Source organism: Larus michahellis, chromosome 5 (assembly GCF_964199755.1).
Source record: "Larus michahellis chromosome 5, bLarMic1.1, whole genome shotgun sequence".
Lineage (NCBI taxonomy): Eukaryota > Metazoa > Chordata > Aves > Charadriiformes > Laridae > Larus > Larus michahellis.
This window is the reverse complement of record NC_133900.1, coordinates 42291912-42306843: the sequence shown is the minus strand read 5'-3', so window position 1 is coordinate 42306843 and position 14932 is coordinate 42291912. Positions and strand designations below refer to the sequence as shown.

The 14932-nt window shown below is 35.6% G+C and overlaps 1 protein-coding gene across 4 annotated transcripts in view; it reads left to right on the top strand.

Annotated features, from left to right (window-relative positions):
* The window catches only part of FSTL5 (follistatin like 5), a 422258-nt gene extending 408399 nt beyond the window's left edge, over window positions 1-13859 (top strand). For 3 of the 4 annotated variants that reach the window (XM_074589804.1, XM_074589802.1, XM_074589803.1), the window contains exon 16: window positions 10590-13859. In XM_074589804.1, the coding sequence (XP_074445905.1) occupies window positions 10590-11292 (703 nt within the window). In that variant the 3' untranslated portion in view covers window positions 11293-13859. The remainder of the gene's footprint in view (window positions 1-10589) is intronic. The other variant, XM_074589805.1, reaches the window with a different exon arrangement.
* Window positions 13860-14932: the final 1073 nt, after the last annotated feature.

Sequence of the window (14932 nt, the reverse complement as noted above, 5' to 3'; positions counted from 1 at the left end):
AGTAAGACTTATGAAAACTGGTAGTGGGGATTTATAACAATAATACCCAGTAAGATTTCCAAAATTAATACCTTTTAAATTATGAGTTCAGCATTCATGCTTCATGACATAAGTTACTTCTCAATGATTTGCAAGTTCCTGTGAGGAAGTTACTCCAAAACCACTTGTTGAAAGATTTTTCATACTCTGAGACGTTTGATACTATGATGAAAGAGAGAGGAGTATAGCGTTAATCTGGCTTGCTATAGAGATTCCTTTGTTTGTCAGCTTGGCAACAAGAATTTTTAGGTTAACAGTTTTGCAGTAGTTGCGGAAATAGGATAGTGATAATTATGATAATCATTTTGGGGAAAAAAATTATACAATTCATGGGTTTACTGTTCACTGTTTTTGTGTTACATGCAGGCTTACAGTTCCATAAAACTAGGGCCCAAATGCCATATTTTAAATATATTTAAAATGCTTTAAAAATACTTAAAGAAATCTGTATATGTATATTGTGAGAATATAGAAGTATTAATAATTTATAACATGTTGTTAACTTAGTCATAATTATCCTACTCTTAAATATGTCTGTGGTTTTTTTCATTAAAATTAGGAAAATAAGGCACTCATCCATATAAGCTTCACTTCATTTTATTTTTTTTAAATGCATTTCACCATTAACAACTTTTAGGGTATTCTTCCTGTCTCTTTTAAGTTAGTTTGGACAAGTCATTTTTATCTACCTCAGTTCCCCTTTATCTGGGTACTGTGAAGCTCGTGAGCTTTTATGGAAAGTTAATGACTCCCTATGCTGTGTTGACCCCAGTTGGCAGCTAAGCCCCCACCTAGCAGGAGCAACGGCTACTTTGTAAGGATTTTTATTGTTGAACATGATGTTGTATGGCATGGAATATCCCTTTGGTCAGTTAGGGTCAGATGTCCCGACTGTGTCACGTCCCAACTGGTTGCCCACCCTCAGCCTACTCACAGGGAGGGCAGAGTGAGAAACAGAGAAGGTCTTGATGCTGTGCAAACACTGCTCAGCAATAACTAAAACATTGCTGGGTTATCAACACTTTCGTTCACAAATCTAAAATACAGCACCATACAGCCTGGTACGAAAAATATTTCCATCCCAGCCAAACCCAGTATACTACACATAGAGAAAGTGCTGTAGAGTTGCTAAGTACTATTATTCCTATTTCTCTTAACTATTTGTCACATTGTATGGTTGAAAATCTGGGATTAAAATCTTTATTATTTATTCATATGGAGTGAGTGAAGAAAGAAACAATCTCAGATTCCACAGGTCTAGCATATACTCCAATTGGAGTGATACGCCCACAGGCTGCAGATTCCCACTTGCATTAACTATAAAATAAATTATTGGAAATGTGGAGATTTGCTCTCATGTCTTGCAGGCCTGAGTTGCGCAGGATCCCAATATGCATTCTGACAAACGCCTTTATATGCTGTCTGGTATTGTGCATGGTTTCACTGCGTAGAAGAGACATGAGGGTTGAGATTCTCATAAATATTAATCAAGGATTAATGAACAGTGGGAGGCTTCTGCATATCAATCTATATGAGAGGAAACTTTGCATTAAATACACCACCATCTATCCATAAATCATTTGGGAAAAGTGAAGGTACTCTCAAGTATCACTTGTTTTCTAACAGCCTAATCATTAAAACAGTACAGAGGTGACAGACACAATTTCATCGCATGATTATGAATGGCTGTATTTTTTTAATCCTTCTAGAAAACTAAATGCTTTTGAAAGGTTCTAAGATTATGGTAGTTTTGGCGGTTGCAGAACAGAATGAAACATAAAGTAGTAGTGCAGACTTCTTTATTCAGATTTAATATCTTTGCTTTACTTTGAATGGAAAAAAAAAATCAGGGTGGTGAAAGCTCAGCCTATGCACTTGCTGATTTGGTTTACTGGGACCTCCAACAAAACTCTCAGTAGTATCAATTTTGCGAAATGTCCCTATTACACTGGGCCTATAGACACCACTGGAGGACAACGTTTTGTTGCAGCTCTGGTAAATCACGCTCTTTTATTACAAATGGCTTTTTTTGGGTCCCCCAATCTACTAACCTGTGTGATCCAAAACTGCCTTTAACCTTAGTGACTTGCAATATTGTTTTCTGACAAGTTTGGTAAGTATTTTTTTTTTACAATTGCTCTTGCCTCCTCATCAGAAAGATGAAGGTCAACCTGGCAGTGAAACCTGAGTTAATAATCTGATACTGGCATGCTGAGAAGGTTCTTAATACTGGACAGAAGGGAAGTACAGGGAGATTTACCTGGTGGTTAGATGGGGGCAATCAGGCTATTGGACATTGGGCTAAAATTTATTTGTGACTGATCATTGCTATGTGCAAGCAGGTAACTGTTCTGAAGCAGGTCTCTGTGATCTATCACTGTTCCCCCGACCTATCCACCATGATCTTCTACATTTAGATCAATAAACCTCGAAGGAATGACCATCTTAGCTTTAGAACATCTCTCTTCCCAAGTCAAATTATAGCTGTTGTATAGTTGTAACATTACACAAGCAATTCACAAACTTCCTGAATTTGGGGACCAATGACCAATGCGTTGCCAAGGGGGATGTTTATTTTGAAGATATGTGTGTGTGTGTGTGAAAGATCAATAATTGTAAAAGTTATTAGTAACTCACATGTGAAATTCACAATTAAGTAGGACCAGAAACAGTGTAAGATAAATTTTAAAAAACCCAACTTTGTTCTATACAGTGGATGTAAAAGTGGCATCTAAATCTCAGGCCTGCTGAAAGACAGATTCCTCTACATAATAGTTTTTTGTGTGACTGTGTATGAGTTAAGGTATTGTGTAAAATCCCAATTAATTTCATGAGATTCGAAACGCTTGGCTGCTTCTTAAAATATCAGCATCAAATGACTAAGTAGTATAACATTAAAATCTACTGTAGTTCTGCAATTTTGCTTGTATGAACAAAGCCAAAAAAATGGTGTTTCATGAATTCACAGGCTAGAAGAGACCATGAGAACATCTTGTCTGACTTTCTGTATATACCATAGATTTTAAACATTTGAAATAGTCATCCAGAGATCAGATAATGAATCTGATATTTCTAAATCTACATTTACTTGGTTTTCTGCAAATCTTCCAAAAAAGAGCATAGACTTTACCTGGAGATTCCCACCAAAGAAAATTCATCACCTCTGTGGTAGTTTGTTGCAAAGGTTTACCATCTGCATTGTTAGGAAAAAATACCTATTTCTAATTTAAATTTGTCTTCTTTCAGTCTGCAGTCATTACTATAATTCCTCTGTGAAATTAAAGACAACATTACTAAACAGTATGCTCTCTCTGTTCAGGTATATATACGTTGTAAATAAATCATGTCTGAATTATATTTTTCATAAGCTGAATATATGGACTCTCTCAGACTATTGCTTCAAATCATTGTCTCCATCCCTCAAATACTTTTCAGATTTTTCCTTGCCCCTAATTCTTTAATATTCCTTTCTAGAAGAGCAGAAATAAAACAGCATAAAGCATTCTTAACTTGGTTCTCCCCAGTGTGGAACACAGATATGAGACTGTTGCGTTATTCTTACCTCTCTCTGTATATTCCTCCAAGGACTGTGCAGGAACTTTTGGGTCTTTTTTTTTTTTTTTTTGACTTAGACTCAGATCTCATATTGACCTGCATGTCTGCTATGATCCTTAAATCCCTCATAGTCACTACTTTTCAGGATATTGTTCTATACGCGTATCCTGCATTCCACATTCACAGGTACAGTTGCTCAAATTTACACTTGGCTACGTTGAAACACATTTTGCTTAAGTGAGTGACTGAGCAATATAATGACTTCCCTGTCATTTTTTACAACCTTAGTGTCCTCGACACACATTTACATTGAAATCTCCTATGAAAATTTTGTTATCAGATTTGGTACCAAGCAGAAGCAAATCTTCCCTGTAAAATTATGATTCTGCATTGACAACTACTGTTTAGTAGCAGAGAAATTATTTTTCCTTCAGGTATCAGTTTTTATTCCAAGAAAGGTATGCTCTCCTGGTATTTAGTTACCTTCAGCAAGGTTTTCTAATAAAAAAAAAAAAATTAAATTAGGTTTGTCTGACAAAGTTAATTTTTCCATAGACCCACATTGACTGCATTATGGTCACGTTTTTCTGTAGTTGATTCTCACTTTATCTATTTTATTATTTCCTTGGGATACGCATCAAGCTATTCCACTTATCTGGGATACCCGGCTTTATCTCATGAATATTTCAACAACATTCTAGACTTTCCAAATTTTCCTGTTATTCTGCGATTTATTAAAATGTTAAGAGCTAGTCAACTCTTTCAAAATTATCAGGAACAAATTGTCTAACCTGACAAATGCACGTTCCTGTAAAAAACCTGCTTATCATCTTCCTCGATTGCTGGTGGTCTGGAAAATACTTCCTCGCCTTCAGGAAACAAAAGTATAATTTCTCATTCTTTGGGTTTGTATGCTATACCAGACATGGAATCCCTAACTTTCCTTATCAGTTTTCTTCAGTTCCCCTTTTCCCTTCTGTATCTTCCTTCCAGAGCTTCCATTACTTTTTCCATCCTTATGCCTCTGCCTAGCAATTCTCATAGACTAAGAACCAGCCACACAAACCTCACAGGCACATGAACAAACAGACCTCTCTCTTGATTTGTTCAGCTTCTCAAAACCCCAGCCACACACAGCTCTCGCTGACACAGGCAGACAAACCAATATATCAAACACACAGCTTGCCAAATCCTTTCACGTCCAAGAAGACTGGCAGCTTTGAAAGTATTTTTTTCCCCCACTTCCTTTTCATCTGTATTGTTGGACTGTTTGGGTATTTATCCCTTTGTCCAGCTTTACTGGATTTTAATTGGGGCATTGAAAATTTACAGGCAATATGAAAAGCTGAGAAAGAATTTTTTGAACAATAATATTGATAAAATCCTATTAGTTCTAATAAAATTACTTTTGGCAGCCATACTTCTGGTTCTGGCGAAGGGCAGGTCCTTCATGAAGGTTTACCAGCTTCCCGCATGGGATCTTCTCTCCCACCCAGGTCCAAAGTTCTCTCTAATTTTAATACTCACAAATATTAGTTTTACAAAGTGCTTTCCTATATTCTTTTCCAAAAGGATATATTTTAATTGTCTGTACTTGCTCCCATCTGTCTCTTCAGGACCTCGGTTGCAATGGTTACCCGTAGCATGATCAGTTAGAAACCGTGTTGGCCCTTAGATAACTTGTATTTTTCACCCAGACTTTGCCAATGGATCATTATATAGCCTTAGGCAAGCGGTTCAGTTTCATTCCTCACTTGCTGTAACATTTGTGAAGCGCTTTGCAATCAGTAAGTAAAAACTGCTACTTAAGTTCAATGTATTATTCTGCTCACATCGCTGATCCTTTAGCGTACTCACCTCCAAGGATATTACCTTCTAGGCTAACATTACGTCTGTGTCCAAAGTAGTGGGTTTTTAAAGTCTGAACTAGAAAACATTGTAAAGCAAAAAGTCTTTAGCATGCTAACATTATGAGAAAGTAGAATTATATTTTCCTGGGCTAGAGAAACTGCTACTTAAAGAAAGGAGTGGAGGGCATATCTCACAAAGCTGTGTTTTCAAATTCAGAACTGAGCAGGACACAACGGATAGCGTGGATAGTTGTGATAATTTTAAGTCTACAAAGTTGAGAAAAATGAAGAACATGAAAATGAGCAACCACATTAAAAAAGATATGTATTAAACCGCCCTTTGCACACTTTAAAAGTAAGGTACATTGTAAATGGGTGTCCAGGTATAGATGATTATCAGAATATATATAATTAGCTGCTGCAGCAGGAGATTATAAAATCAAGTATCTTAATAGCTTCAGAGCAAGGGACAGTAGATCTCCAAAGTGCAACAAATACAGCATCAGGGTAAGGTTGTTGCAATCTCGAAGCCGGTTTCTTTAGATTTCAAGTAAACTCAATTACCAAATCTGAAGTCACTATTTAAATTGCAAGAACAATCTATCCAAGATACTGTAAGCGTTTTACAAGTGGCTTTTGGACTGGGATCTAAATGTTACAAAAAGGTGGATGAAGCTGCACAAGAAACTGAAATGTTTCGGAAAATTGTTGTTGAAATACTTGAGACATGGTATGTTATCAGGTGGTTTGTGTTTTAAAGTGCGTTTGCTGATTCGCTCTGTAATAAGGATGTGATTAACCCTGAAGATCTGGAGTCCCTTGCTGTAGACAAATATCCTTTTTTTAAATCTAGCTGTGCTAGTGGGAAAGTTCATACCCACATTCTGCTCTGGCTCCTAAACGATTTCATTCATACCAGCCAAGTTAATCGTCAGACTGTACTTAAAGCATTTAAATGATTTGACAATAACTAAGTTCATCTTAGTGGCAAGCACCGGTGAATGCTTATGCAGACCTCTTAGCTGGCAGAATTTCGGGCACTTGTCTAGCAGAAGGTACCAAGTAATGAGAAGAGGACAGAGCAGTGGCAGCATCCTCCTCCGCGGGGAAAGCGAGCTGTTGAGTGTGAGTCCTTCCACACGTTAAACTGATGCATCAATGACATTTGAGTGCCAAACTATCACATAAATTGATCATTAACACTGCTTAACCAAGTACTCATGAGTAAGGCAGATTTCTTTGAATCAAACTGATTTAAATCCTTCATTTTGATTGTGGTTTAAATCATCGAGTAAGAATTGCTGATTTAGATAACTGATGCTAATCTTGTTTTGCATTTTTATTTTAGTTCAGAAAGAAAGGGTCACTTTCATCAACTGGAATAATCCTTAAAATAAATAGATTTGCAAGAAGCTTGAGATTTCTTCTTTTTATTTCTCAGGTTGATATGTGATATATGAAAACAATCATTTAAGGATTTGTCCAGTTTAAAATATATTTATTTAGATTCTTAAATTTGTTTTGTGGTAGAAAATGGTTAAAAATTTTATTTTTTTTTTTAAATTACTTGTGTTTTGTCTCAAGTGGGATAGAAAGTAGAGTGCACCTCAGAACATACAGCAAAATTTTAAATCTTTTTCCTAGGTTAAACAAAGGTACTATGAAATATGATGGACACATATACAATAAAATGTGTCAAATATGCTAAATTACTGATTTATTACAGAAAACAATTTTTAACTATGTTTAATACAGATTCTGAAGACAATAGGCCAAACATAGTTAACATATAGATGGTGTCTGATAGGATTTTCAAAATCATATAATGGCTTTTGTGTATGTTTACGTATATCTCAAAATGTCACTTGGATATAAGTCTGTGTTTTAAGTACCTACATAAGTTAAAAACAGCTTTGTGAGAGCCTTTTCTTTCTCTTTTAAATAAGATTTCTTAATTTTTCCCATTATTTTGTATTGGTATACTGGAAGAGAATGTTTTCAAACCCCAAGTCAACTTACCAAACTCAAACAAAAAAAGTTTTCTTTGTGTTTGCTTTTGAAATTGAGATCAAAAATAATTAAAGCAAAAAATGTCTGCACTGCGCACTTACAGTGTTATTTCATATATTTTAATGTAACAGCTGAAAATAAAGTATTTAATGTATTCAGTACCTGCCATCACATTAACCTAAAATTGGATATTTTCCCTTGCCTTCACATACCTTTAACTCATTAAAATAATGAGAATTGAGAAGGGTTGGTGAGCATCATATTTATTTTTTAATTTATGCAAATGACATCACTAATTGATAGCAGATTTATCTTTTAACACAAATATTCAGAACATAAATTTTAAAAATCTTATTGAGCAGGAGCAGACCTAAGTGAAAAATCCATTTTTCTTTGAAAAAAAATATTTTTACCTATTTGCCTCAGAAGTCAAGTGATTTTAGTATATTCCTGATATTCACCAATTTGTGTTATTGTCTTCCCAGAATTGTATAGGTTAGCTCACTTTTAAACAAATTTCTCCATGCTTGGATTAACTGGTGTAATTTTTGTGCCCCGTGTTACGCTGTCCCACAATAATCACATATTCTCCCGTGTATCCAGTTTCTCCCTCTAAAAATACCCTAATGTGTCTTGCATGTACCAACCCTCTTGCCCAGCAGTATGCTTTTCTCCACATATACCTTCTCTGTGTTTTCTAACCTGCCACCTGTACCTGCTAAATATAAGCCATAGAATGAATTCCTGCTGAGTTCACGCCGTGCTTCCCTCTGCAGGAGCATGGTTATCCTCCAATCAGGTCATCCACCAATCTGCACCACATGAAACGCCCCCCACCATTACAACCTCTGCTCCTCCCATGTGGCCAATGGCTTCCAAAGCAGTAACACTGGAGTAGAGCAGGGATGAAGAGAGAGCAGTGTGCGTGTAATTCCATAAACCTAATTGTATTAGAAATACAGCTGAAGATTGATTATACACAATAAACTTGACAGGGCAAGAAGTTTGGTTGAGTTTATGTCGTGTATAATATTATCTCTTAACATAACCTTCTATGTCTGTTTTACGTTTTCTGATATTTTTTTTAGTGCTTGTTGTAGCAACCTAGATATTTCAGGGTTTTTTTGCATATGATGTTAATGAAACCAACAGTAATGACAATGTCTAGCCCTCAAGTCAATTCTCATCCAGAAAACAAGTCCTTTTAGGATGTACTGGGTTTATTGGTTATCGTTTTGCAGGAGTAAAGGTTAAGTAGCAGATTGTCCAGAATGCCATGAGCGCTTTTGAACAGTTCACTCGTTGTTTTACATTGGAGGCTGTTATGTAAAAGACAATCGATAACCTAATTCCATTGTCCTTTTGTAACCACTGCTCATGTGTGTAACACTGGTTATTTAAAAATGAGGTATACCAACAATATTTGAAATGTAAGAATGTTGCTTGCTATTTAACCTCATCTATAACAGGATGATTCTGTACATAATACACTACAAGTTTGTTTCTCATGACCAAAAAATGCTTACTACGTAATAACGCAATCAAGAATCAATGATTTTAGGTCTGCCCAAAAAGATTAAGAAAAGGTTGATGTAAGATGGCCAAAACGGCTAAAAATCAAATTCTGCCTGATGATCCTAGTCTATGACAGAACGACGGACCTTGTGAAAAGTAACAGTAATTGTCAAGTTATCATCTTCACATAACTTTAGTAAAGCTTCACTCACCCTTTTTTCTAACCAAGACAATTTAATTCAGTTTACGTGTATTTATAAGTGTCTGAATAATCAAAGAAAAAAATGATCTCATAATCAACTCGACTCATAATGACGAGCAGTCTAATTCACACTGGCCCGTTTTTGAGTGGGAGTTGTCCCAAAAGAAAGCCAGAGGTCCCTTCCAGTTGAAATCACTCTATAGTTCTGTGATCCTACGATATTGAAGCAGTATGCACAGATTTTGGAAGGTGAGGCTAAAATTGAAAACGTTCTTATATCAATTCAGTAGGAGGTGTAAATATAGTTCACACTGTCTTATGTTGGAGGAACTGGCTGAACAATGTCCTGAAACCTTTCTACCTGTTACATTAGTGGTTCACTGATGAGTAAATATATTGGGGTTGCAAAGCATCGTATGAAAATCTTGTGCTATGGTCAGCTCGATTGTTGGAACATTCTGGATGTCGTAGTGCTTTATATCAACAGGATGTGATAGGTATTTTTAGATTATATATCAGCAAGCAGCTTCATTCTTAGGATCAAAGATTCAGAGGGAAATGTTATGTTAAAAAATGTGCCAAAGGAAAACAGCTGTTCGGGAAAAGTGCTGTGAATGCTACTTATATTATAAGCAAAACTAATATACTTCCACATGACTGTAATATTTAGAGCGGTGGCTTTTGCGTCTATACAGTCAAATGATTGTGCATTCAGAACTTACATGTTAACATTAAAGAATAGTCAGGTAGTTTGTATTTAAAATGTTATAAACATTCAGCTGTAGGATTTTAAAGTTTAACCATATTATTCATATTCAGTGAAAATTCCTTGATGTATGGAAAAGCATAAAGGGTCATTTAAATTGTAAGAAGTATAGGGCTTGGGTAGTTCGGAGGCATAAACCTAAATCCTTTTACGATATTCATTGCTACTGAATTAAAATGAGGAAGATTCAGATAATTATCTGAATAACAATGAGCGCTGGGTTAAGTTGATGTTCCCAAGAAAGTGGAAGAGCTATATGAAATGAATTAAAATATATGGGTTGTACTATCTATTGATACTTAATCTTTTTCTCCTTCTTGGCTTTTGTAAAAGTTATAAGTGAATAGACATGCTCAGAGTAATGTTTACCTTTTCCCCTATGTCAGAAGGAAAAAAAAAACACTTTTCCCATTAATCAGATAAATGGGTTTTAGACATTTTATTTGATGTGCTCTAAATTACAATTACAAGAACACTAAAAATTAAATATTATAAAATGCCTAGTATGTGACACATCTGAAGCGGAGATATATAGCAATACAGTGCTGGACATATTAACTCATCTGCTTTGCCATTATAAATGGCTTCCCTCATTTGTTCGTAATGCACACGGTAGCTCTGACTTTCTTTGATTTTGTGCTTTTCCTTCCAGGTTTGGATTTGTTCTTCATAAGGATGAGCCTGTGCTCCAGAAAATTGATCTAGAAACTATGTCGTACATCAAGACAATTAGTTTAAAGGATTATAATTGTATTCCTCAGTCACTGGCTTATACACATCTTGGAGGATACTTTTTTATCTGCTGTAAGCCTGATACCACCGGGGCTGTCCTACCGCAGCTTATAGTGGATAGCGTTACTGATGCTGTGATCGGATACAATGGCGACGTAACAGGCATGCCACATATCTCTCCAGATGGACACTACCTTGTCAGCATTGATGATGCTAAAGGTCTCATGAGGATCCAGTCCATAACAATGAGAGGAGAAATACAGGATGCATTTGACATTCACACTAATTTGCACATATCTGATGTAGCTTTTCAGCCATCATTCACTGAAGCTCATCAATACAATGTCTACTGTAGCTCCAGCACGCAAACTGATGTTCTCTTCGTGGAGCTCTCCTCTGGCAAGGTTAAGATGGTGAAGAGTCTGAAGGAGCCTGTCAAGGCGGGCGAATGGCCTTGGAACAGTAAGAACCGTCTTATAAAAGACAGCGGCCTTTTTGGTCAGTATCTCATGACCCCCTCCAAGGAATCTCTGTTTATCCTGGATGGACGGCTCAATAAGTTAAATTGTGAAATCACTGAAGTTGAGAGAGGCAACACAGTAATTTGGGTTGGAGAAGCATAAGGATCTGTGTTCTATATTTACTGAATTAATAGTTTTACAGTACATTGCACTTAAATTACACCATTCTTCAAATTTACACAATTTTCATTTTAAATTGTTAGACCCTTCTATACTTGTAATTTCTTTGACTTGAACACAATTTAAATCAAATTCCACATAAACGTTACTAAAACAACAGCTATTTGATAATGGTACACCTTAGTAATTATTAGCTGAGATTGTGGTGTTTGACTGAAATTACCAAGTACTGAAATTGATGATAAATATCATACATTATTTTAAAGCAAGTAGGGGGGGGAGAAGCTTCAGGGAATTTAATGTGATACTTTGCATTTGTTAATGGAAAACTAAAATATGATAAAATAATATAAAATGTGATTCATATGATAAAATACGATTCGAATTTTGGGTTGGTTTGCTTCAGACACAAAATAAGAGCTGTTGTACAACCTCTGACTCCTTAAACTGAAATGTTATGTCCTGTTCTGTCCAGTCCACTGTTAAATCTTTTTGTGCCTTGAAGCGAAAGTCTCACATGAAAGGTAAAGCATAGAAATTGTATAATTTATTCCCACTGTGGCTACAGGATTGCTTGTCATTGGAAAGAAACTTTTGGTATCAAATTTCTAGTCTCAAGTTGTGGAACCTACATGGAAAGAAAAAAAAGGAGAAATTATATTTGCAGTGTTTTCTGTTCACTGCAGCTGGAGGAGTTTATTTTTATGGCGAGTCTTAGTTGAGAGAGCTGCTTGCAGAAGCTTAACCTTTTTTTAGAAAAAAGTAGATGTTAGGTTTTTCAGCTATCACAGGGTTTCATCAGCAAGGAGTTTCAGTTCTACTAAAGAGAAACATTGCACTTAACCTTTCAGAGTAAACCAGGTTCTAAAAACCTGGCATCACAAAGCTTCAATTATATCATCGAGGAAACTGTTATTTAAAAGTAAACAAAATGCTTTTTAAGAAACTGAAAATGCAAAGAACTGAAATCTACAGTAGGTAATATTTTTGCTTATGCATTGTACCATTTATCCATATTTGTTAAACCAATTGGTTAACTCTCACCGAGTTTTATATTCCATGCATTGAATTGGATTAGTGCAAAAAAAAAAAAAAAAACAACAAAAACTTTGTATTTTTTATAGTTTGTTTACTTAGAATTCTGATATTAGCAATGGTTAAACATATAAATGGGAAAAATAAGATTCCCAGAAGTAGAATAACAAATCAGTGGGATCAGGAAGCCAGCAGTAAACAACTATCCAGACTTAGAGCAATGACTTAAAACTTTGGGAGTATTTTTATTTTTATTATGTTTTTGCTAAAGAATGCTTATAAGCTCTTAAACTGACCTCCATTTACTGAAGGCAATCAGAAAAAAATATCTTTTTTTAAACAAAATTTTACTGCAATTTAGATTGTGTAAAATTGCTTAGAAATCTGGAATTTTCTAGCATTGTAATCTTGTGTGCATTTAGCATCCTGCCCTGTGTGGTACAGTAGATCTCTCTTTAGCTTGAGCAAACCTCCTGGTAGGTAGATTTAACTAAGACAAGAGTCTGCTTACATTTCTAGCTACTGAATCTGTTTCCCTTTTTAACAACTTTTTTCCATTGTGAGCAAAGAAGAATCATGTAAACCGTCTGTTACTCACTTATTTGCAGTAGTCTGTCTCATGCATTTTTCTTCTGTAACTGACACCACATGGATGTTCTGTATGTAGAAAATGCTTGACAAAAGGAGAATAAACCCCATGAATTTTAAACAGTACTGACTTTGGTGAATGCTCCAATGTAGCCACTGTGAACAGGCACGTAACACAGACTTTATTTGAAAGCAAGGCAGAAAGAAGTTATATGCATGTATTTATATATATAAAATAATATACAGTGCAGGAAGAAAACTTTTCAGAACAGCTTAACTAACTGGAAAAGTTTCCTTTGTCTGCTGCAAAGAAAAGCTACTCTATTAATGACTTAGGCACAGAGTAATTAGAGTGTAGACAGGTGTCTATTTTCATGCCCAGGCTCTGGAGCCAAAAACCTCTAGTCTAAAAGCTATAAAAACAAATGAGCTCAAACCAAGAAGCGTGGCACTCCAGTAATGCAGCTTAACATCTCCCTGTCCAGTCTGCTCAGAGTAGATGGATTGTACGCTTACTTTGCCCTCTCCTTGCCTAACCATTAACAGTAAAGATAAGAAGAACATGACGACAGTGAGGTTACCTTGACACTGAAAGCTCTCCTGTGTTATTCATGATCCCTCTCTATCAATAAAGTCCAAGTCAGTTGTCAGTTTTGGCAGCATCTTATTCTTTTGTATTAGCAACATTTGGCAATTGGACAAGCTGTAAAACTTGGATAAACTATGTTGCTTGTTATATGAAACAGGAGACAAAAATCTCTACCGAAAAACTTAAGAGATTTGACTATGTCAATAATATCACAGTAATTTCTATAGTGTAGAAACTGTCCAAATCAGCTTAGAATTCTTGTTTGAAACCAAGTTCTCTATTTCCACGCAAAGAATATCACTGACTCTAGCTAAAGCGGTTTTGTAAAGGACTATTGCCAATTGCCTGTATTTTGTTTAGCTAGGCCAGTGTAATAGCTCAAAGACCATGGTTTGTTTCTTTGCCAGCGTTACAGAACTGAAACAGGTTTCTGGTATCCAGGAGTTGTTTGATCCCATTGAATAAATGAAAAATCAAACACTGTCTTCAGTGTTTCAAATTTCTCTTAATACAAACCCAGATGTAACAACATTTGGTTTTGAATCCTGTCTTCCCTAATTGCTGTTGGAAGCAGAGGCAATGAATGCCTTTTAAATTGTGGTACACATTCATATTTTATTTCACAAGCTGTTACAAACTTTCAAGATTTAGGATTTTCTTACGGAAATACGTTAGAGAAAAGTAGTGGAAGACAATGTAAATGTAATGGAAGAAGCCAAATGTACATGACAACAAAGTTCTGTTACAGCTCCTGAAAGTTTCTACTGTGTTCCTGTACGCTAACGCATTTCAGAAGTGTGTGTGAGGACAAGACGGAGTGCTCTTAAGCAGGGACTGTGACGATAGAGCTGCTTTCGCGAAGGTATTAAAAAAAATACTATTTTTGAGACATGGAGAAAAGGCTCTGTCAGTCGACTTTAAGGGTCACCAAAGGAAAGAGAAAATGGTGTCTTCAGTTTGGCAGTAGACATTTTTAATAGTCTGTGCCCGAAGGTGTCTTTTAAACTACTATTCCATACTGATAAACAGCTAGTTACTTGCTGCACTACTATATGTACATCAATTAATATGTATAAGAGATTAAAACCAGAGATTTTTTTTGAAAGTTTCTCTCTTATAAACTAGTAGAGATTTTTATTTCAAAATATGATCTTGCAATTTTTCACTTTTTGCATGTGGTCCAGAGTATCATCATCTGTCTTCATTTATGGGCTTTCTGACTAATTGGTTTATAATATCAAAGTGTGAGAGATTGCTAGTTAAGCAACTGCATAAATTGGTAAACTGAGCTCAGAACAATCCCTTCAGTGCAGTTAATATATTTCCCTTAAACAAACTATTTCAAACATCTAGACATATGATGCCAAAGAGTTCATAAACCAAAAAATAAGATGTCTTTGCAAATACTTT